The 23,249-nt window shown below is 44.8% G+C and overlaps 1 protein-coding gene across 1 annotated transcript in view; it reads right to left on the bottom strand.

Annotated features, from left to right (window-relative positions):
• Window positions 1–23,249, bottom strand: part of FRAS1 (Fraser extracellular matrix complex subunit 1) — a gene marked incomplete at its 5' end in the record, with an annotated part of 403,879 nt that overhangs the window by 212,062 nt on the left and 168,568 nt on the right. Inside the window, 8 exons of the mRNA XM_080796111.1 lie at window positions 6,342–6,476; window positions 7,768–7,911; window positions 9,401–9,548; window positions 10,934–10,969; window positions 13,304–13,393; window positions 18,051–18,242; window positions 18,559–18,660; window positions 20,299–20,382. Of these exons, the coding sequence (XP_080652237.1) occupies window positions 6,342–6,476; window positions 7,768–7,911; window positions 9,401–9,548; window positions 10,934–10,969; window positions 13,304–13,393; window positions 18,051–18,242; window positions 18,559–18,660; window positions 20,299–20,382 (931 nt within the window). The remainder of the gene's footprint in view (window positions 1–6,341; window positions 6,477–7,767; window positions 7,912–9,400; window positions 9,549–10,933; window positions 10,970–13,303; window positions 13,394–18,050; window positions 18,243–18,558; window positions 18,661–20,298; window positions 20,383–23,249) is intronic.

Raw genomic sequence — 23,249 nt, 5'->3', positions numbered from 1 at the left:
AACAGATGAATGGATAAAGAAGATGTGGTATATATACACAATGGAATACTATGCAGCCATCAAAAGACATGAAATCTTGCCATTTGCGACGACGTGGATGGAACTAGAGGGTATCATGCTTAGCGAAATAAGTCAATCGGAGAAATATAACTATCATATGATCTCTTTGATATGAGGAAGTGGAGATGCAATGTGGGGAGGTTGGGGGGAGGTAGGAAAAGAAAAAATGAAAAGATGGGATTGGGAGGGAGACAAACCATAAAAGACTCAATCTCAAGAAACAGACTGAGGGTTGCGGGGGGGAAGGGGGATGGGAGAGGGTGGTGGGGAAATGGACATTGGGGAGGGTATGTGCTATGATGAGTGCTGTGAAATGTGTAAACCAGACGATTCACAGACCTGTACCCCTGGGGATAAAAATACATTATATGTTTATTAAAATAAAAAAAAAAAAAAAAAAAAGAATAGTTGTTTGTGTGTGTGTGTGCGCGTGTGTGTATGTGCGCGCGCGTGTGTGTGTGTGTGTGTGTGTGTGTGTGTGTTTAAGATTAACCCCTCCGGCACTGATAAGGCACTCTACTCTCTTGACAAGGACGGAGATGAAGGGAAGACAAAGAGAGCTGGGGAAATAGAGATTCTGGAATTTTCCTGAGGCTACACCTAGCCAGGAGTTACTGACAGGAAGTAAATAATAGAAGCTAAACGGAAGTTAGGTCACCTGCAGGCCAACGTCTAAGCATGCCTGTAAACTGCTGTCCTTTCTCCTCCGTGCAATGGTTTTATTACTCTTTTCTGTGTCAAAAGTTGTTCCGGAGGGCCTTGTGTGTGCGGAACACCATGGGGAATTCAGAAGGATGAAACCTGTCCCCACCTCAAGAATCAGTCACTTCCTGTAATACCTTTCAAAACTTCCTTTTTAGCACTGATAGTAACGAATTCATAGAGGGATAACTACCTGACGTTTTCTGTATACTTCTTTACTGACACTCTTCTCCCACTGAGACCGTAAGTTCCTCAACCCCCTGCAGAGTTTGCTGCCCACTCACTCTGTATCCCAGTTCCTGGTACATGAAAAAGACTCAACAACCATTCCTTGCACGCACAGAATGGCAGAGACAGGAATAAAACTTGAAGCAGTAAGTCCCCCATAAAAGATACTCAGTAGTTGAGGGAGAGACCATAACTGCGACAGACCAGCGAAGGCTTGAACAATGCATACGATTCAAAGAGCAGAACAGAAGGAGTGAAGACAGCGGCAGGATGTGTTGGACCCCCAAACTGATGAGGTGATCTGGCAATGAAATAAGGACGGACCCTCCAATTCTGGGGGATGTGGGAGGGGCTACGGAGGATGCCAGCTTCACCACGACCATCCTCACCATGACCATGCGGAGGGGTTCCTTTTCTTCTCGAGGATTCTGGAACAGCAGTATCATAAATGCCTTTGCCCGGAGCTTGGCCCTGGGCACACCCAGGCTGAGCTAACCCGCATGCTGAAACATAATGCCAAGACCCATTAGGTCTTTACTGCCTTGGACCTGGCTCCAAGGGTCAGCGCTTCATTTCCACAAATGGCTGGGCTGCTCTGGTCAAACACAATTCCAACAAATAATTAACTTTACAAGTTCCTCCGTTCAATCTATAGCTTTTAAATCTCAGCTAGGTCAGCATCCTATATGTAAATTTTACAGGCTCAGTTATCTTACATTTTCCCTCTAATTATACCATAATAGTGGCTAAGAAACAAAATTCCAGACTCCCAACACTTAATCTGAGCATTGAAAAAAATAAAAGGATTTTGTGATGAATACAGTAAATTGTTCTCTATATTTACTTCTCCATAACATAGGAGAGTAGATTTTATTTGAAATCAGACGCAAATGGCCCAAAACTCCATTTCTTAATGCAAGTGATTTGATTTTCATTCCCATAAATTCAAAAATAAAGGAACAGATTTGATGACAATAGCTGCCTTTTCTTGTTCACAAACTATATGCCAGGCATGATATATTTATGTTTTTCAAACATCTTTTCTAATGTTCACCATATTGGTTTAAAGTAGATGACATTGTCCCCATTTTGCAGTTGAGGAAATTGAGACTCAAAGCAGCTAAATGACCTGTGCAAAGCCCGACAGCAGTAAGTGGCAGAGGCAAGAATCAAAATGATCCCCCCTGTCATACAAACCTGTAAAACATTCAATGGCTTGATTCCTTAAGCTTCAAAGTCTAAGACCACACAGCAGTCAGATGTAGAGTAAACTGCATGGATTTGCATGTTTATGTGATTATTTTTTACATCTCCGTAACCAGCAGCTAACTCTGCCTTGATTGCTAGCTCACTTACAGGAAACTATGATAGGGTCTCATTTCTCTTCATATCTTCAGGACCTCAAGCAATGGTCAAAGGAGAGTGAAGGTAGGAGAGAGAGAAACAGAACGGGGAAGAAGGGAAAAAAAGAAACACAAGTCTCCTAACCCATATGGAGGGCTTCCTAAATGCCAGGCCCCATCCTAAATGACATATGTGAATTTATTCAGTTAATCCTTACAACCATGCTATATGGCAAACATTACTGTCGCTGCTTTACCCATAGGCTATTGAAGTGTGGAGTTTGAAAAAAAAAAAAAAAACAAACCATTTGTAGTGACAGAGCCAAGACTGGAATCCAGGTGGTCCGGCTCCTGAGCCTACAGTCTTAAGCACCGTGTCACTCTCCCTCCCATCTCTGGATCTACAGAATGAAGGGAGTGCTTGTCACAGGGTACACACTGCTTCATCCTTGGGTTTTTGTGACTCCTGGATGTTCTCATTGCACAAATCAAAAACTGACTCACATATAAAAACGGGCTAAATTTTACTCTCTTTACTCAAAGTTAATCCTACGAGCTATTTAGCACAACTAAATGGTGTGTGTTAGTTTGCGTGTGTTAGTTTGGTTGTTTTAAACTTTTTTTTTTATGGGCTCCTGTGCCTGGGATTTGTGTGTGCAATAGTTCAGCGCTTCCACCAGAGTGGAACAGGGGTTGAGTAAAAAGAGGGGTAAGACAGGTAAGGAAGAATGTTTTCAGGGCAGGGTGAGCCGAGTTGGATCCACACTTACAGAGTTTCTAAGAAGAGGCAATGGAACCACCACTCTGGTAGAGAGATGACAATAAATCCAGGACAAGTGGTACCCAGGAGCCATGCAGGAAAGGTGCAAGGTCATGTGAGAGATGGGGGAGGCCAGGGGCATCCATACATGGGTCAGGCCCGACCATCGGGCTGGGATGACTCAGGGACAGGCTGTTAAATCCTGGAAATGGGTAACAGACGAGGGAGAAGGAGCCAAAGTAGAAGCCCAGTCCAGAACCTGATGTCCATAGGGTCAAGAAGAGTGGGACAGGGTGGGCAACAGGGACGTTGGACCAGATCCAGCTGGTGGCAGAGGAAGCTTAAGGGTTAAGGCCGAAGCCTGAGTACCAGGTCTCAAAAATGAGTTCTGGTCCCTGAGAGGGTGACTACTCTGCAGCCCTACCTGCTGTAGGAGAAGAGGCAACGTCTGTATTGCCGGTCTCCAACGTAGACCGCTACGAAGACTGGTGGTGCTGCGCCTTCAGGTGAAGTGATCAATGGATCAAGTCCAAGGTCGGGGAAGGCAGAGGGAATAAAGCAGCGACCGGCATGGGGGTGCCTAATGGGGTCTGTGTTTATGACCCGGCTCAGTTCAATTGAGCACAAGAATGTCACGATAACATAAATATCTACACAAACACATTCGTCTGGCCTGCGTATGTGGGTGTCTGTGCCACAAAATCCAAGGGAAAAGGGAGCACGAGAAGGACCCCTGAGGATGCGACTGGCAGGACCCCAGGCCTCCTTTGAGCCCTCTGGTGCACCTGCTCCCAGTCCAGTGTTGAAGAGTCATCGTGTATGTGCCGCCCGGCTCTGCCCCACATCTTTCTCTCAGCTCTACATTCAACACACTGAGCATGAATATTAATCAGGTAATTTCCGGTAATTAGTTTCCTCAGCACAGGGCTCACTTTCTTTTGGTTTTGACGGGTCAATAAAGTGGCAGATGATGCTCGTCATCACATAAATGACCCTGCCAAGAGGAATCAATCCAGAAAAACCTGTTGTTACTATAAAATGGCTGGCTTCCTCTTGGAAAGTTTAGCACATGCTGGAAGAGCCCTGGTTGACTGACCGACGTCCAAGGTCAGTGGTGAAAAGCCACCAAAAATAGCACAAACCCAAATGTTGCAAAAAATTCCAATAATGAGAAAGCTGATTTGGGCTGTCTCAACACTGAAACGGTATATGGAAATTGATCACAAGTTTAGCTTTAATTTTTAAGATCATTCTCTCTCTCTCTCTCTCTTCTTGCTTTCTTCTTTCCTCTCATTTTATGCATAAAAATGCAACCAGGCTGAACTAAAGCAAATTGGTTTAATTCCCTGAAGGGAGCATGAACAAATTTTCCCAGCAACTTTCTACCAGAGGCATTTGTGTATGGGTATGTGGATGGAATGTGGGAGCAGTCGGCTACGTAAACCAGTAATCAAATGAAACATCACCCATTTCAAAGGGCCCTAGAGCAGCATCGACATCACCCGCTAAAACACTGGGCACGGGGGAAAGGGAAATGGTCCCCAAAAGAAAGGAAAAAAAAAAAAGAAAAAAGTAAACCTACATGGGGTGTGTGGCAGGGGGCAGAAGTGTTACAGAGGGAAGAATAAAATCTAGGGGGAATTAATTCCCTTTTAAAAGCAAATCTGTAACAGGAGTGCTAGCAGGTGGTCTCTTTGATGGGATAGAAGAAAGGAGAAGAGACGACATTCAGTGACTTCATCAAATTGAAATTTTAGCAGTTTACCTAAATTGCCCAACCATTACGCACTTAGGAAGGCGTTCGGAGGCACCCACGTTGAGCCTGTTCTAAAATAACAGGTAAACGGAACATGGTAAGTAGGAAACATTGAGGGTTCTTTATCTTCTATGGCTGAGATGCCTAGAAACGTCAGTCCTTCCGAGATCCCCAAAGGGGAATGCGCTCCTTCATTCACCGAACACGTGCTCAACGAACACTGAACAAGCGGACGCCTCGTGCCGCCCTTGACGCTGGGGATGCAGCAGACAGTTGTTCAGGCTGCGAAGGGCCCCACAGCAGACTCAGAAGCTGGCATGGCGTCTGTTCTGTATTGTAACTGGCTCCAGGGTGAGCCCGGCTGTCCTCCGGGCCGTACGACACCAACAGTACTAGTGTTTCCCTCCAGGGTGGTTTCCACCAGGCCGTGGACACTGCTTCTGCCCACAACCTGGAATGGAGGAGGCCAGCGGACCTCCCTTGCAGGACCTTCTGTGCCACAGAGCTCGTGCAACCCGCAGAGCCAGTAAATACCACGTACCTACTCTCTTTTACTATATTCCCACCAAATGACCCTCCTGAAATATCTAGCCAAGGGCATAAAAGTGCGGAGCATGTGAGCTGACCCTCGGACCAGCCCAGCTTCGGTTCCATCACATGTCTGCGTCCCGTCCCGCTCAGCGGCGGAGCCAGCTACCCCAGTTCCCCGTAAGACATCCAAGACCCTCCCTCTGACCTGTCCGCCTGTTCAGGATTGCCTGCCCCGGCGCACCCTGGCTCAGGTTCGGAGCACATGGGATTCTCTGTCTCCGGCGGACGAGCCTAGGACTCTGCCCTGTCTCTGCTTCCACCGTTACCCCGTCCCCCATTCCCGCACGCGCTTACTTTTTTCCTATTCTTGCATTTAAGAAATTCTTTATACATTTTTACTTTACTCATGATTACAATCACTACTGGGAAAATGGCCCAGTACAAGCAACACTCAGACTTAGTGTACACTTAGTACTACCCTTGGAGTTAGTATACAGACACTAAAGTCAGAGTAAATGTAAATGCCATCATCCCGTCCAACCTTCTGATCATGATGTCACTTTCTTATTTCTGTTTCTCCCTCTCTCTTCAGGTAGAAATTGAGTTTTGAAAAAAAATATAGATCTGTTTCTCCCTTCGTTTTCAGGTAAGCGCTGTGTATTTATTTACAAGAGGAAGGAATCTAACTTACGGCACAGTGACCACCCCAGACCGAATTGAGAACTGCTCCAGGGCGCCAGGCACGTGCAGAAGGACCTCAAGAAATCTTACCACATGCACACACGTCACCAAAGCGCTAACAAGGTTTCAAAACACGTGTCGTCTCTTCTCCGTGGTTCTCGGCCCCTCAGGAGTCTGGCTCAGAGTCTCCTCTCATACCCGAACGACCGCTCGCAGCTCCAGGCAGCCCCAGATCTCTCAGAGGCGGGGCTGGCTTTCTCAGTGGCCGGGCCAGGCTTACCTGCACAGGAGTGGCGGTCCTGGAAGAAGCCGTCCCCGCAGGAGGACACACACCGGCCGCGCCGTGTGAGCAGCGGAGGCCGGCAGGACGAGCATTCCAGCGCACTGGTGCACGCGGAGCACTGAGGCTGGCAGGCTGGCTCCGGGCGAGGGGTGGGGGGGGAGAAAAAAAGGGCCGCTCTCATTAGCGCAAAGACGCCACCCCGGTGCCAACGCGTATGTGGCCCTATTCTGAGCGCCTGGAGACACCGGGAACAAGAAAAGCAAGGAGGCACTTGACCAGCCTTCATTTATACAGCACATATTTCACGCCAGGCTCTGCTCCAAGCGCTTCCTCTGTAGGAACAACATTTAATCTTCACAACAACCCTTCTTCCCCTGAGGAACAAGTCACTTGTTAAGTCACTTGTCCAGGGTCACATGAACCCGGCATTTGAAGCCAGGAAGTTCGGCTCCCGCTCTTCTTACCCAACAGGCCCCAGTATCTTTCTCCCTCAACCATTTCCTAAGAATACCCTTTGTCTCTTTTCTTCCACAACCCATGGCGGAGATAGAAATAACTTTCAAAAAGGCCAAAGATTAGGAATCAGGAAAGAAAGTGGGGAGAAGTAAATAATTACAAAATAATAAAAGCGGTGAAGCTTTATTGAGGCTTGACAATATCCGAGAAGCTATTCTAGACACGTCATGTGTATTAACACACTCAGTCCTCTCAAGAACCCTCTGAGGAAGGTACTAGTCAGCACTACTCCACTTTTCAGCTAAGAATGTTGAGGCAGAGAGCAGTTAAATACTCACAGCCGGGGTATAAACCCAGATACTCTTAAATGCACACTTAGCTCCATGAGTCAGAGATAAAGAAAAGTAAGGATGATCTGGCCTCAAACAACCAAATCCTGCCAGGTAAAATCTTCTCAGATGCAGAAGAACTCTGAATAGCGACACGGACCCGTTGTGGATCCCCCCCTGGAGATAAACTCTACTGCCGATTATCCGCGTGAAGTTGAGCAAGCTAGCTGATTCCTCTGGCCCCCACGTTCCCCATTTGCAAAATGAGAAAGTTCTAGTAAGGGATCTCAAATGCACGTGTCAATTCTGAAGTTCTATCTTGGATTAACTGAGTGTTGTATAAATGACACCAAGAATCCTAGCGATATTACTTTCTTTGAAAGTCTTCGAAAAATGAAAAATCCCATCACGACCACCTCGTAACATCTGACCTCCACATCACCTCTCTCAGGAAGCATCTAAACACCTGCGAAACGTTAGAAGCAAGAAGCCTGCAGGTAGAGAGGCCAAGTAACCCATGACTGAGGTTCCCGCCTTCTAATGGTTTTCGGAAGTTGTGCATTTCCTGTGTGCACGGACCCCTTCATTGACAATAGTGAGCCTCAGTCCACTTCTGGGCTGCCTGCCCAGAGACATACCTAAACAGAGAGCACCAGCTTGGTAAAATCCCAGACCACAGCTGTGTACACATTGTCCGTTCCGCAGCAACTTCGTGGGGTCCTGACAGAGGTCACAGTGCTCCGGAGATCGAGAGCAGGTCAGGCAGTCTGGGTGGCACTGAACTACAACCAAGGACAAAGGAGAGGAGAATTTAGTAAGGACCACAGGATTTCTCTCACATTCCTCTAGAATCTACAGAGCATATGCAGCTGTATGGAATATGAAGAACAGAACACTCTGGAACTTAGATATGAAAAAGGCCCAGAGATAGCAGAAGTGACTTCAATGTGAGATTTCAAAGAACCTCTCCTTCTCTGAAATATTATTACTGTCTCTGGTGGCTCTAACTAGAAGACACTAAAAACATGATTGGACGGCCCTGTTAATGCTTCTACCTCCTGGAATGCCCCTGCAAACAGGAATTACCAGCTCCGTAATACACAATTTAAATGAATTCAATGATTTATGATTTCTCAGACGTTCTTCTCAAGCTTCGGCATGCATAGAAAGTTAAGACAAAGCACAATTTTTAAAAAGTTATTTTCTCAAAAGACGATCGCTTCTTTTTTCTAAAAAAGAAAAGAAAAAGAAAAAGAAAAAAAGCTTTCTTCTTTTTCTCCAAAATTCAAATCTCATCCCCAATAACTGGGATTAGCATTGAATTCAGTGACAATTGTCAGCGAAGGACTTCTTTCGGGTTCTGAAGTTGTTAAGGACCTGATTTTCAAGGTATTGTACATTTTAATATGCTAAATATTTGTTTTGGAAAGCCCAGGGAGCCACTTTGGTGAAGGTAAGATAATTAAACCATAAAGTCGCTTTGCTTTCCCCACGATAAGCTCTTCATAGAAACACTGCGATTAGCCAAAATAAGTTGAGTGCAACAAAAGCAACCACCAATATGAAAAATTGCGACCCACAGATGAAAACAATTAATTATGAAATACGAATGGAAGAAAATGCCACTTTTTCAAGAGAGACTAAGCTTACAGGCAAATTACTGTACAGCCAGAGCAACACCAGAGCTTGCCAACAATTATTAACTGGAACTAATTCAACCCCAGGTGATTTAAAAGCAGAGTTGCAGAACAAGCAGATAAAATTTTCTTTTGGAAGAAATTAATGAGTCTTTAAACTTCAAAAACCCATTTGAGAACTCCAAAAGGAACCATCTGTTTAATAGCTCACCTTAAAAAAAAAGAATGGACACCTGTAACAAACTTCCAGCAACCGCTCTTACAGCTTCAGCAACGGAAGAGTCCTAACACATGCATTTGCCTTTACAGGTTTCCAGACTTTATGTTACTTGATATCCATAATCATTTTTTCAAGGTAGATCAGGCACATTTTACCAATGAGGCAATGAAGATTTAGAGAGGGTCAATGACTTGGCCAAGATCACATACCCATAATCTGCTGAGTTTGGCGAATATACAGACAAAGATTCAGCAACATCATTTGATAGAAAAATTAGCAAGGATCAAACAAAACAACCAACCCAGTAGGTGATTTAAAGAAAAAAAAAAAAAAGCAAGATGGGAAAAAGAAGATCTCTCAGAATTTTTTGGCAGTAAAAATATGTCGGCAGAAATCAATCAGACACGGACCCACCTGACGTACAATCTGGACAGCATCGTCCCTTCACCACCTGGGCTAGTGTGGCCACTGGACACGGTGAACAAGAGGGCTCGTAGCAAGTGACCTGAGAGCCCCGGCACTCACACACCTTGCAAGGGCCGTCCTCCCACTTCTCCCCCTCCTGTACGAAACAGTAAAGAACGGCGCTATCAGAATTGCAAAAGTTCACAAGACAGTTGGCTGGTGGAGAACTTATAATTTCCGTAATGAACAAAATGCAAACCACCATGCAAACCTAACTCTGACAAGACAGTAGTTGAAGCATTCTAAATTAAAGAGAAAATATTTCTCCTTCTTTGTTTATAACTGATTTATTTTAAAGTACAACCCAGGCAGACAGATAAACCATGAAAGCATTCTGGGGCTCCTGGAAAAAGCAAGAAGCCTATAACCCTTGTTTCTCAGCCTATCTCACCAAAAAAAACACAAAAAAACAAAAACAAAAAACCACCAGAGGGAATTACTATGTACATAGTGATTAGCAGGAACATTACATACAATCTTTATAATAACAGTGGGAAGCTGGTTAAAGCCCTGAATTTCCTTATGGTTGCTCCAGTAAGAGTAACAGTAGAGTCATTATATTCTCAAAATGACAGCTCTTGCATGACCATTTTTAGTGGGCTGTAGAAGTGCCATGGGCTTTCTCATGCTTAAATATTCTTTTCAACCAAGCAAATTATGGTAATAAACTTTAGCACTCTGATGGAGAATTCAAAGTGAATTATAAAGAACAATTCCTTTTTGCTCACTATCCCACTCACCCTGGAGATAGGAAAGAGATGAAGGTTCCTACCCATATGTTTTGGGGTGACAAAGGAGGTAAGACAGGGGAGAATATTAGAGCATATTATAATACAAATATTTGATAAAATGTTTATTAAGCCAACTGCTGTTGAACATTCCAAACGATGCGGCTATAGTTAGCAAAAATCAATGACAATTCTAGAAAAACCAGGAATATTATCTTGAGAAGGCAGAAGGGCTTTACTTCCTTTTCAAGGCGGTCTGGATTCTCAGCCCCCATATTCTATAGCCTCCAAAATTACAAGCTTGCTTGTGAGCAAAGGTGCTTGCACTTTCCCTTAGAAAGAAACCATACAATGTTGTCCTGCATAAAACCTTGAAAGAATGAAAACTCAGCTTTGTTTTGGGGAATTAACACTCCCAAACCCCAAAAGCTCTCAATGTTTTGAGGAACATGAAATTACACTGATGGTTAAACTGAATTTTCTAGGCCAGAAAAAATCAGAAGGAGGAAATCATCACAAAAAGGGAAAGGTATGTGTAGGAGCTCATAGTTAGAGAAGTATTAATTACCAACTGTGGGGGAAAAATAGGGTAAGGAAGGAGCAAAGTTTCAATAAGTCAAAGTCCTAATTATCATTAACGGACCACAGTGCCATCAAACACAACTGTCAGAAATACTACGACACTAAAGTTCCCCAGGACAAGCTTAGAACAACTCTATAAGTATCTGTGCACAAGTTAAAAGTCTGTACTTACTGGAATACGCTTAACTTTACTTGCATTTGAGGACATCTAGGAACAAAGAGAAATGTATTTATCATACTACTAAAATCACCATTAGGCTGATCTATTTATTTTTGCATTTAAGACTTATCCATTTTGCCCAAGTAACATGCAACTTCATTTGTTATGAATAGAGAAAAAAATCTATATATGTCAAAAAAACAAGAAAAGCATATGATAGGAGGTGAAGACAACATGCCGTGAAAATATATTTTGAATTCTTATTCTCACTTTGTGCTTAAGCGCTTGACTTCAATTTGCTTCAACATGAAGGACTCATAGTCAAGGGGTCTAAGCCTGAAGGGGCAAACTCTTCAGCCTTGTAAAGTACCACAGCATTACTTACAGGGTTTAGACCCATTTAAAACAACGTGTTTTTCTAATGAAATAAGATGAAACCAGAGAGGGGGACAAACCATAAGAGACTCCTAATCTCGGGAAAAAAACTGAGGGCTGCTGGAGGGGAGGGGGGCGGGAGGGATGGGGTGGCTGGGTGGTGGACATTGGGGAGGGGATGTGCTATGCTGAGAGCTGTGAAGTGTGTAAGCCTGACAATTCACAGACCTGTACCCCTGAAACAAGTAATACATTATATGTTAATTAAAAAACAAAATAAAACAAAAAAACCCCAACTTGCTTTTCTTTAATTCCACCTGGCTTAATTTACCTCAAAAAAAGGTAGGAAAATTGATACTCTGATTGAGAAATTAGAAATTCAACATCTATAGGCGGGCTTTAATCTCCTACATTCTTCAGAAACAAGGATGACTAAGTTATAAACCACTTATGAAACAAACAATGCCAACAGCATAATAACAATGATGCCACTTTCTAAGCTTTTTTTTTTTTTTTTCTTAATGCACCAGTCACTGTTCCAAGTGTTTTACAGGTATTATCTCAATGGCCCCGTGAGGTAAGTACTGTTGTTATCCCTTCTTCACTGATGAGGACTGAGTAACGTGTCCAAGGTTAGAGTCAGCATGTGGCAAAGTAGATATTTGAACGTAGAGCCCGCTCTGTTAACCCTACACTGTGCTCTCTCCCCAGCACGTACCGGCGGGCAGATGCAATTTTCCCAAATCGCGAAGAAAATGTACGTAGAAATCAAAGGACTTAATCCCAATTCTTATCATCTTATTGTGATTAGTCAATGAGGCAGTTGTCTTTATGATCAACTGGCCTATTTTTTAGAACACAATTGATCAACATTCCAAAACTCCATGTGGGAAATGTGGGCTCTATAACTAGAGTAACCTGAAGAGATTACAATAAATATTTTTCCTTTGTGTATATAATTTTTAAAAGTACAGACTTAGAAATAAAACCTCAGCAAATGAAATTTCAAATCCCCGCCCCATCCCATCCCTGAAAATCCTCTCAATTCTACCTGCAAAATAAATCGAGAACCTGATCACTTTCTATCACTTCCTCCCTAGACCAAGACCCCATCACCTCCGGACTATCGCTGAAGACCTTCCAGCCAGACAACAACTTCCAGTCTCGCCCCCTCCCGCCGCTCGCCCACAGAGTGGCCGAAGTGACCCTCCCACAAGTAAGCCGGGTCACAACACGGTGCTCAGAGCTCGCCTGTGTGTGTCAGGGTGAAGCCACGGCGTCCAGGCTACCTAGTGGACCTCGTGGCCAGATCCCTCCCCGTCATTCACTCGGTGCCGGCCACGTTCGCTTTGTTTCCCGAACTCACCACGCACACGTCTGTTCAGTCCTTCGCACTTGCCGGCCCGTCCTCCCAGCCATTTTCCTCCCCGGGCCTCCACGTGGCTCGCTCCCTCACTTCCTTTAGGTCTTGCTCAAACTTCTCGCCTTATGTAAAAAAGCATCCCCCTTCCCTCAGCTAGTCTAGCTGCTCTGTTCTCACCACCGGACTTGTCACCCGCTGATGTGGCCAGGCTTCTGTCCTCGGTGTCCCCACACCGGAGCAGAAGCTCACCACAAGAGCAGGGACTCTGCCGCGTTTTGCTTCTAGTGTCTCTAGTACCCGGCACATAGCAGGTCCGCAATCACATCTGTTGAACAAATGAGTGGTTAAAAGGTATAAGAAGGTAATGGCCCATTAAACTACTTTTGAATTACTGGGGCGCCTGGGTGGCTCAGTGGGTTAAGCAACTGCCTTCGGCTCAGGTCATGATCCCGGGATTTCGGAATCGAGTCCCGCATCGGGCTCCCAGCTCCACGGGGAGTCTGCTTCTCCCTCTGACCTCCCCCTTCTCATGCTCTCTCTCATTCTCTCAAATAAATAAATAAAAATCTTAAATTAAAAAAAAAAACAACCTACTTTTGAATTATTAATCTGTGATAGTCTCCAGTTATTAGCCTGATACTCACAAATCCTGCATTTTCTTCATGAACACAGTAACCATTCTTTGAAATGCATTCAGGGCAGCATTTTCCATCTAAGTGAATTAATTCTTCGCCCTGTAGAAGTAAGGATTGCAGAGGCACATATCAAATTACCATCTCCAGGTAGCGGGCCCAAATTGCAGAACAGCGGGATTCCCTGACTGGAATGAAAAACCCTAGCGAGCCCTTTGCTTTGGCCCAGCGCTTGTTCCCTCTCCCGCGTTGTCCTCCCGTGGACAGTGTAGGCCGCGCAGCTCTCCCCTCCAAGCGCCGTTTCATTCCCGCTGCGGTGGTCCTCGTGCACAGATCCCTCTCTCAGTCCCCACCCACGAGCGGGAGCTCACACGAATCAGAATGGCCAAGACCGTTCATTGCTGTAGTCTTGGGAAGTTACCCGTTTCAGGAAAGGATCGGGCTGTCTTCAGTATACGAGCTTTGAAATTGTGATCGGTTTCATTAACCGTGTTCAAATCCAACCAATACTTTCCCTTGAATACGAAATTGGATACATCCTTCATGCACAGATGTAGTCTCAGGCATAAATTAAACAGCAGACCGCTAATTTTTGTTTAATATTCTGAAACGGTTATCCGACTCACACAATAATTATTTTTTAAATTAATTATAAGAAGGAAAAAGGTCACGCTGAGAAGGGAGATGCTTAACTTCCAAAGTCTTATTATTTTAACTTCCCAATATTAGTAATTTCATTGTTTTTATTTCTATTATAAAGTACCAAATGCTTTTTATAAAAGTTAAATAATTATACATTCTATCACTTAAAAAGTATAATTCCACTGCAAGCCTGCAGAGACACGATCTCTGTTTACAATTTTTCCTATGCATATACTAACATCTAATACCTATAGGCTAAGGAGTATTCTTTAAAGCACTTTCCACTTTCTAAAGCTAAATCTTCTTTCTAAAGAATGGTGATGATTCTTTACATCCAGACATTTAATTTGGGATCTACGTTACATTTAAAGTGCAGGAACCATGTTAGGTAAAAACAGAATAATGTGAAATTGTGCAACAGAATAACCACAGGGAATTGTATGTTTAAAAACACTGTGCAGGGGCGCCTGGGTGGCTCAGTGGGTTAAAGCCTCTGCCTTCAGCTCAGGTCATGATCCCAGGGTCCTGGGATCGAGCCCCGCATCGGGCTCTCTGCTCAGCGGGGAGCCTGCTTCCTCCTCTCTCTCTGCCTGCCTCTCTGCCTACTTGCGATCTCTGTCTGTCAAATAAATAAATAAAATCTTTAAAAAAAAAAAAAAAAAAAAATAAAAAAAAAAAAAAAAAAAAAAAAAAAAAAAAAAAAACACTGTGCAGTACAAAACTGTAGTTGAACTATAGCCTGATGGGTGGGTTTTAAAGCTTTTCTACTTTTCTTGAGTATCAGCTTTCTAAAATGAATATGTATTATTTTGATGAAGGGAAATAGGAACTTTTAAAGGAAATACAATAATACATGGATGGCTGTAACTTTTTTATTGTAAGTCTTTACAGTGTCTGAAAACGGATTTTAAGAAGAAAGGTGACGCACAGAGATCACTGTCCATCAGAACCTAACAGGAGCAGAGGACACCGCAGACCGCAGACCGCGGGGCGGATTTACATATAAATTGTTTTGCAGAAACGTGACACATCAGCGGGTGGGTTGCCGGCCTAACCAGGAACGGTGAAATCTGCTTTCAAAGCATACAGAGGGGTTTATATGCATGTCATCCAAGTTGCTTAACAATGTTTTAAATCGAGACAGAGTACGTGTGCTTCAATTACAGGCAGAATGCGCAGCTGCTTCTCCAGGGCCCACGGAAAATGCAGCGGGCCTCATCCCACTCATCCCAGGAAGGCAAGGAGGGCGGCTGTTCCCAGGCTCTCGATGCTACTGTGGATAAGGGCAGGCCTGGCCGCTGGGGAGCAAGGATTTGGTTTTGGTGAGGCGGGGAGTTCTAAGTAGATTTGCTATTTACAGAAGGAGCCTGGACGCCCCCAACCACGGCAGCTCACTGTGGTGGGGAGTTTGCGGCAATTAGCATTTGACTTTGGCTTTGAGAAAAATTGCTTTGTGGAGCAAAACTAATTCTTTTCTTTTTAAGAGGATTCTGCTGCCTAGGCCAGATGGAATCTGCTAACGCCTTCCCACTGAATCACACCAACATCCAGCCACCACATGAAAGATGGTGTGCGTCCACTAGCTGGCCCACTGGAAAAGGAAACACTCTTTTGAGGGAATTTTCCTCCATCGCAGAAGGGAAATGCACCTCCCACCTACGTGTGCCCACCCTCTTCTGTGTGCGTTGGGATAAGCTTCGCTCCCACTCCCCCCCATCACCACCACCATCACAATTTGATGCATGTGTGAATGCCGGTTCCTTTAAAAACAAGTCATTTGACTATTCCATCTAATTCATGTTCAAAGATAACACAAAATGTAGAAAAAGTGAAAATCTTCATACTGTGCTATTTCACTGTTGGTGCGTTACTCATGTTTCGGTGTCTAGGGATTTGGTTGGACACATCAAAATCCAAGGCCATGCCATTTTCTCCTTTTTGAACAAAGGAAAATTATGTGCTGATCTTCGTGCTACTCAGAACGTTGTTGTTGATGACCAGTGTGGTCATTATTACAATGGTAAACCTGCCCAGTTCTGACTCCTCTTCTAGAAGTTTACTTTTCTGCCTCTTTGTGGCTGTACATACACTTAGACCTAATCTACCCTTGGTATCCAGTAATCAAATGACCTTGATATTCTCGGAAAGGCAGAAAGTGGGGTAGAGTTGAATAAGAATCCCGACAGCGCACTTGCACCGTTCCCCTTGGCAGATGGTCATTTTCTCCAGATGCGTCTAATGTATTTCGTCCATATTTCCATCACCGTTGGGGCCACTGCATATTGTGATTTCTGTTGATGCATCTGACATCCCCCAAATGCCTGGGAACTCTTGAGATCAGAATGTGTCTCACTCATCTTTTTATCGCCAAGCGACGCAGAAGTTAGGAAGCTTGTACTCCAGGCGCTCGTGGAGCTATTTCCAGAAGTATGGCACAGAAAGAAGGTGAAGGGATATTTTTGGTAAGATTCAATTTTGGTTAAAATTTTACTTCTGGTAGTGTTTCCAGTTCAGAACCCAGTGTCTCCAACAAGAGGTGGAAACACAGAGGTCACCAGGAGGACACCAGTTTAGTTGAAAGAGAAATGGGCTAAAGGCATTAGAACTCTGGAGCTCGTATCGGAGAGGACGGGGTGGGGGTGGGAGGCAGACTGTGCTGGGGGTGACTGGAGGGGAGCAGGGCCCCCTCCATGCACCTCGGTTGTTGCTCCCCATTTTTCCTAAGAACAGAGAAGAAAACCTGGCCCACGGGGCCACAGGTCGGTATCACAGAGGAGAGCAGGCACTTGGAAACGCGTTAGCCTCGGGGACTGTGGGTCAAACTGTGACCTGTGATCGAGACTCTTTGCTCAGACTTCACTGAAAATAGGTTCCTAAAGGGCCCACCATACCAGAATCACCTCTCCCACATTTTCCTTAAACCCTGGGATATTATTCGGCAAATTAAGATCTTAGAAAATAACACAGCCTCCGCCCGGCCCTCTGGGGAGGCCAGGAAGCCCAGTCCAGGCTGGAGAGAGAGGGAGGGGGAAAAAAAAAAAGGACCATGACGGGTTTTTCTCATCTTCGTCCAACCATTCTGACTCCCCTGACATAAAGAAGGAAAAGAAATAAAAAGGCGTGGGGTGGGGAGGGAATAAATCTGCAAAAAGCAAGACCCTCTTCACCTAAATACGTTTCAACTCTGCCAAGACTCAGAAGTAGGAGGCAAAATGAAAAATCACCCTGTCCCTGACAGCCCCGTGTGAAAGGTAGTTCCTTCTCGGGCTCAGTGCTAAGAGGAGCTGAGATGTGGGGGGGCAGGGCTAGAAAGAAAAATGCCTTCGCAGACATCCCGCGCGTCCGGTCTCCTGAGTTTCCCTCATCTACTCCAGTCCACAACCCTGCGGGAAACTGGTGGGGCGGATGGGCGTGGTGAGGGAGAAGGAGCCGACTTTCAAAGCAATTTGTTTTGCACTGGGTCAAAACTGAGTTCAAAGAGAAAAAAAAAAAAGGCAATTTGCCTACAATATACATCTACAGTCCGAACAGAGGCTGCTTTGTTAGAAACTTCTAGAAACTCTACAGACAGCGGAAGGCAACAGAGGTCGTCCGAGTTAATTATTTAGGAGGTTCCCTCCTCTCTCTGTAAAACAAAAACAAAAACATTTTATATGCTTTCCTGGTCCGCAGAAGCGCCCGGTAGGTGCTGGCTCTCCTTTCTGCCGAACCCTGCCGGTAGGGCCAGCACCAGCAGCCGGGCCCGGGAGCACCTGCGGACTCTGCCTCACAACGAGCAAGCTGGGCAGGCCACCGGCCAGGAGGCCCGGCCGCACGGACTGATAGGCTAATGTCCCATATCGTGTCCTTCCCCTTCACGTCTCTGGCTCGAGGCCTCCCATCGGACCAGATGCGCTGAGAGCCGAAAGCTCCCGGGGGCTGTTCCAAGCCAGTCTGAACAAACAGTGACATTTATTTTACACCACAGCGTCCCTGGGGCTGGAAGGCTCCGTGAAATGCGAGCGGTCAGCCCGGCGGTCGCCTCTGCGGCTGCCGAAAAGGAAGGAGCAGGTGAGGGACCCGCCATCGCGCCGGACAGAACTGCTACAGCGCACGTGGAAACGCCTCCGCTTCTTACCTGGGCGCACTCCACCCGGGCGCACTCCCCCGCCTGGCAGGTCACTTGGCCACGGTCACACACGCAGAACTCGCAGGCCGAGCCCTTCCACATCTCATCCTGGTAGCGCACAATCCCGTCGTGCGAGCAGCTTCCCGCGGGAGACACGCATTCCTCACAGCATTCCCCGTGGCGCCGAGCCCTGCTCTGGCCCTGAGGACACAAAGATGGCGGGGAAAGGACGGTTCTCAGGAGAGTCTGAGAACATCCGGGCCAGTGGGGCAGAAGGACAGGAAAGGCCAACACTGCGCGCTGCTCCCTTCCCTCCTGCCCAACCTAACCCGGCCGGGGCAGGTTCCTCTCCACCTCAGCCCTCCTTCTTAGGAAGCAGGTCTTTCCTATCTTCATCGGCTATTTCTGAATATCACAAAACTTTGGATTCCCTCAAAAGACACACGAGACTGAGAAAGGCCTTTCTCAAATGCCCCAGGATAAAGCTTTGAAAACCAGCCCACGCTCTCTCCAATACCTTTTCACATCTTAGCGGAGGGCAGGCCTGTTGGTGGCACCGGACCTCACCCTCGTCACACACACACGTGGTACAGGCGTTCTCATGCCACTGCTCACCATGCTGAGTAGAGAAAGGACAAAGTGGAAAATCAAGTGTCACATACATCAGATGGAAACACCGGCACACAAGACACATAATTTTTTATTACAGTTTTTAATTGAGCCACACTGAATGTACTCCTGAGAAACGGTATCATTCAGGCAGCAACAGCCTCTAAGAAAAAAGTCAATAAATGTCCAAAGGGAACTTCGCGTTCATTTTTATTCAACTGTATTTATTCCATAGATGTGTTGAAGGCTGCTCTCTGCCAGGCACAAAGGGGCCAGATTAATTAGAAGGCCCCGTCGGCTGCCTACTGAGAGCTCATTCTTTAGCTCTTCTTCTCTTCCAGGAGACCCAGCTCCCACTACCACCTACTCATTTTCCCAGCATCCCTTAGGGTAAGGGCATCGTCCCAATCCTAACCTAGGTGACCTCAGGGGAACTCTGCTAGAGCAGTGAAGGGCAAAGAAAAGACCCTTCTTCCCCATGAAAGAAGAAACGCCATCCCTTTTCCCCACCAGCCTTTAAGTGATGATTGTGTGTGCCTGAGCTAGTCCAGAGGAAGCCATCTTGGGGACGTGCAAATGCCAAGATGCTGCAGGTGGCAGGTGGAAAGATCAAAAAAGGACCCTTGGATTCTTGAAGACACCATCAAGACCTGAGTGGATCAACCCTGCCACCACCCTACCTCTGCACTTCTTTATGAATGAAATGAAAACATGACAAATGTTTTCATTTTAGCCACTTTTTGAGGAGTATTTCTGTTACTTGCCACCAAAAACATCATAATAGGTATAAAGGCTATCTCTTCCAGAAGAAATTAACCTGGCACATGCGTGGCTACTGTATCGAACAACACAGATCTAGTACGTACAAAAGTCCTTTCCCAGTTAGTTATGTTTGTTCAGATTTCAAGGGACCCATCCGGACTTCGAGACATTCATTCCCTAATACTCTGTTCCAGATTCTCTACTAAGAGGCATAATTCCAATTTCCATTTAGTCTTCTTCAGAGTGGCTGGCAAGCAAGGGAAGTAGTTGGGTTTATTTTTTATATATTCTTTGCTTTTGAATAACGTAACCTTCTTTTGGCTCAGCTGGACACTCCTAAGGGAGACACTCATTCATTCATTCACTTTGTTGAACTCATTTTTATTTGGCACTTATTATGTGTTAGGCACAGTTTTCTAGATTATTCTAACAGTATTCTCAACTGTGCAGGTTCCACCACCACTAGCTTCTCCCCTCCCTTCCCTTTCTCCCTTACTACCCCCATGCCTCCCTCAGTGTGGATATCAGTACATACAATCCAACCAAAGCAGAGTGACATTCCCAGGGCCTCCAGCCTAAGTGTAAACTGATAGTAACCAACGATAGTCCTTTTCTTCCTTCCAGAGATGTAAACAGTAGGTTCACCAAGGTTCGTGAACCAGGTGCTGCCAGCCAGCACATTCCTTTATATTTCTAATCCCCTTCAATTTAATTTTTTCATAAAGTCTTCCCACAAAGAGGAAAAAAAAAAGCTGTTTATGTACTGAGTTACTAATCTTGGCAAAGACTCAGACAAGAGGGTGGGGCAGGCTGGTGGTTGGAAGGGTGGAGGGGATATGTGTGAGAACGTATGTCAAAACAGCTACGGGGGTACATCAAAGGTTACCTCGTACACTTGGCCAGATGCAGAGCAGGATCGGGAAGAGCACTGTGGGCAACATTTTCCAGGAACTCGGACTATAGTTTCATCCTTACATCCAAAAAAGGAACAATGCATCAAAAGGAGACATTAATACAATCCACGATGGTCAGAAAATTTCACTGATAGCTAACTCAATCATGTGCCTCAAGCATCCATAAATAGCAATTTCCTCTCCTTTATTATTTATTAGTCACTGGTGCTTTGCTAAGAATTGGCACTTCCAAGTCACCGTGACTCTTAAGAGGGTCTGCACATTCCTCGAGTCCTCTCCTCTTCTAAGAACAGACAAAAGCACCAATAATAACAATGACAGTAAGAACAGTACTTCATGTTCCCCAGGCACCATTTTAAGGCTTTACGTGACCCTATGAAGTAGATGTTCTTCTCCTTGCTTTGCAAACGAGAAGAGTAAAGACCAGAGAGGTTATGTGACCGGTACAAGGTCACATAGCTGACCTGGTAACGACAAATGGTGGGAAAGAGACTTCAGAGCACCAACCACACCAGCACTGAAGAGCACTTAAGCTCCTGCTGAGTTACTGCTAAACTCAAAATGGAGGCAGCCCTCTCTTGACAAGCTACTTCATTCTTCTTTTGCATCTTTATGTGAATACACATCTTTATGGGAGTGCACACTTATATATATGCATTAGGGAGTTCTTTGACATGAGAAGAATCAATCGTATTCCTAGATATTTGGGAATAAGATCAGAGAAGAGTGGTGACAGAGACCAAGTGTCCAAAGAACCCCCAGTGCCCTCTCCCGACTTCCCTCCTCTACCACTCTCACCCCCAGAATACCAGACCATTTGTCTCCACTGCCCTGAGAAGAACTTTCCACAGCAACAGTCCCCTCATCAATGCCAAAGAGTCAGCATCTCGCATTGACTTATCACTACGACCTTTTGAATGGCCAGAAGGTAGACAAATTAAAGGCAGAGGAAAGCGGGTTAGAATAAACCAAATTTTAAGGACTAAGAAGTGGTCTGTTTTACATAGAAGATAGCTTCTGAATGATTACCTTTACTTTCTCTTACAAGAAGCAGAAAACGAGATTTTATTACCATGGTTGCTTTGGAATTCACTCTGTAAGAATAATGCAGCCAAAGTACGTGGGCAGGGGAGGGAGTCAAAGAGATTCAATTTTTCTTGGACAGTTCGAATCATACTTCAATAGTTCTTTAACCCAATGATGCATGTTTAGATTAATGCATTACTATCTAATAGGGACTTATTTCAAACGACTGAATCACTGGAATTAAACTGACAACTGTATTCTTCTTTAGGTTATTTTATTTCTTTATTCTTCTATATGGAAAATATTTTGGCCACTGATGTTTAACAGAATATGTGAAAATTGGACATGCATTGAAATCATTGAGCATCTCTCAACCTCAGAACTCTTCAGATTAATGAAATTTCAGTGAGAAAGTAAAATAAAGGCATATCTGATGTCATACTATCTGGTAATTTTACTGTAATAAGCAAATGAGCTTATACAATGGTTGGTACACAGGGAACAGATGTAATGATCACAAATCTTGAATCAGCCTAGAGTTAGTGTCAGTCTGTCTTAACTAACATGGACTAGACCCAAGTACAGTGGCAGAGTCAAACTTGAGAGCGTGGGGGAAGAACGGATTACTTGTAGCAATACTGGCAGAAGGAAAACCAAGCTTTCCAATTCTTACTGGCAATACCTAATTATATATTTTATTGATGGAAATAGAATCTTCATTCACCCATCCAGATCAACAAGGGCAGGAGGGGAAAGCACTTCAAGAGAAAACATGCCAGGATAGAAGAGAACTGCCTGGCTGAGGCGAGCACTCACCTGGGCTGGTGACAAAAAGCAAGACAGGAGATGCCAACAAGATGGTGAACGGCATAGTGGGTCAGAAAAATGGGAAAGACGTTTCACACTGCATTTTGTTGCTGTCATATATCTGAATCCTATCATTCGGGGCTATGTAGATCCGCTCTTCCAAATGTATAGTCTATACAGGGGCCACCAGCCTAACACCTGTTTCCATAAGCTTTTATTGGAATACAGCCACACCCACTCATTTACATATTATCTATGGCTGGTTTTGTGCTACGATCACACAGCTGAGCAGTTGTTTCAACCGAATGGCACACAGAGCTGAAAATATTCACTATGTGACTTTACATAAAAAGTTTGCCAACCCCAGGTCTAATATGGCACCCTCAGTCATCACAGGAATTGGATTAAAAAAAAATACGGTTAGTGTTATTACAATTTGAGGTAGAGCTACCATTAAGGATATATTTAATTATGGCTTTTCATATTCCTTACATAAGCATATTTATGATAAAAATTTCATGGTGTATTATGGCTAACAGCCCTTGACAAAATATTTTCCTACTGTGATACCTCTGCAGATATAGAAAGAGATGAAAATTTCACCACCAAAAATTGAAACAGACATCCTCCAACCACTGCTACCAGGAAGTCCCATTGAACATAAGACGTTATGTGGCCTTTCTTTGCTAATGCAGTGATTTCAATGCATGTCTAATTTTCACAGTTTACTTTGCTGTGTAAACCTAAATAGATATAAGAACCATCATTCTGCCTCACTCTCTGCCTTTCTATATCAAACACAACCCAGATCCCTCCCTCCCGTGTGTGGCCACTACTGTTTGAGGTGGTCAGGTGCTGGCCCTCACTTCCCTTAATATCTTTCTTTCTACATCTAATCAGAACCCATAATGTAAAAAAAGAAAAGAAAGAAAAAAAGAGTGGGAAGTATGTTGTTGAAGAAGGTAGAGGGAGTGATAAAAAGTTGGGGAATAGGACGATGCCTCAAGTGGTAAAGCCCATGGTCACCGAAAGAGGAGAGAGCCTTTGCACTGGTACAAACCGGACTCAAAATGTAGGAGGGTTGGGCAGG

The sequence above is a fragment of the Martes martes genome (genome assembly GCF_963455335.1).
Source record: "Martes martes genome assembly, chromosome: 2".
Lineage (NCBI taxonomy): Eukaryota > Metazoa > Chordata > Mammalia > Carnivora > Mustelidae > Martes > Martes martes.
This window is presented reverse-complemented; position numbering and strand designations above follow the sequence as displayed.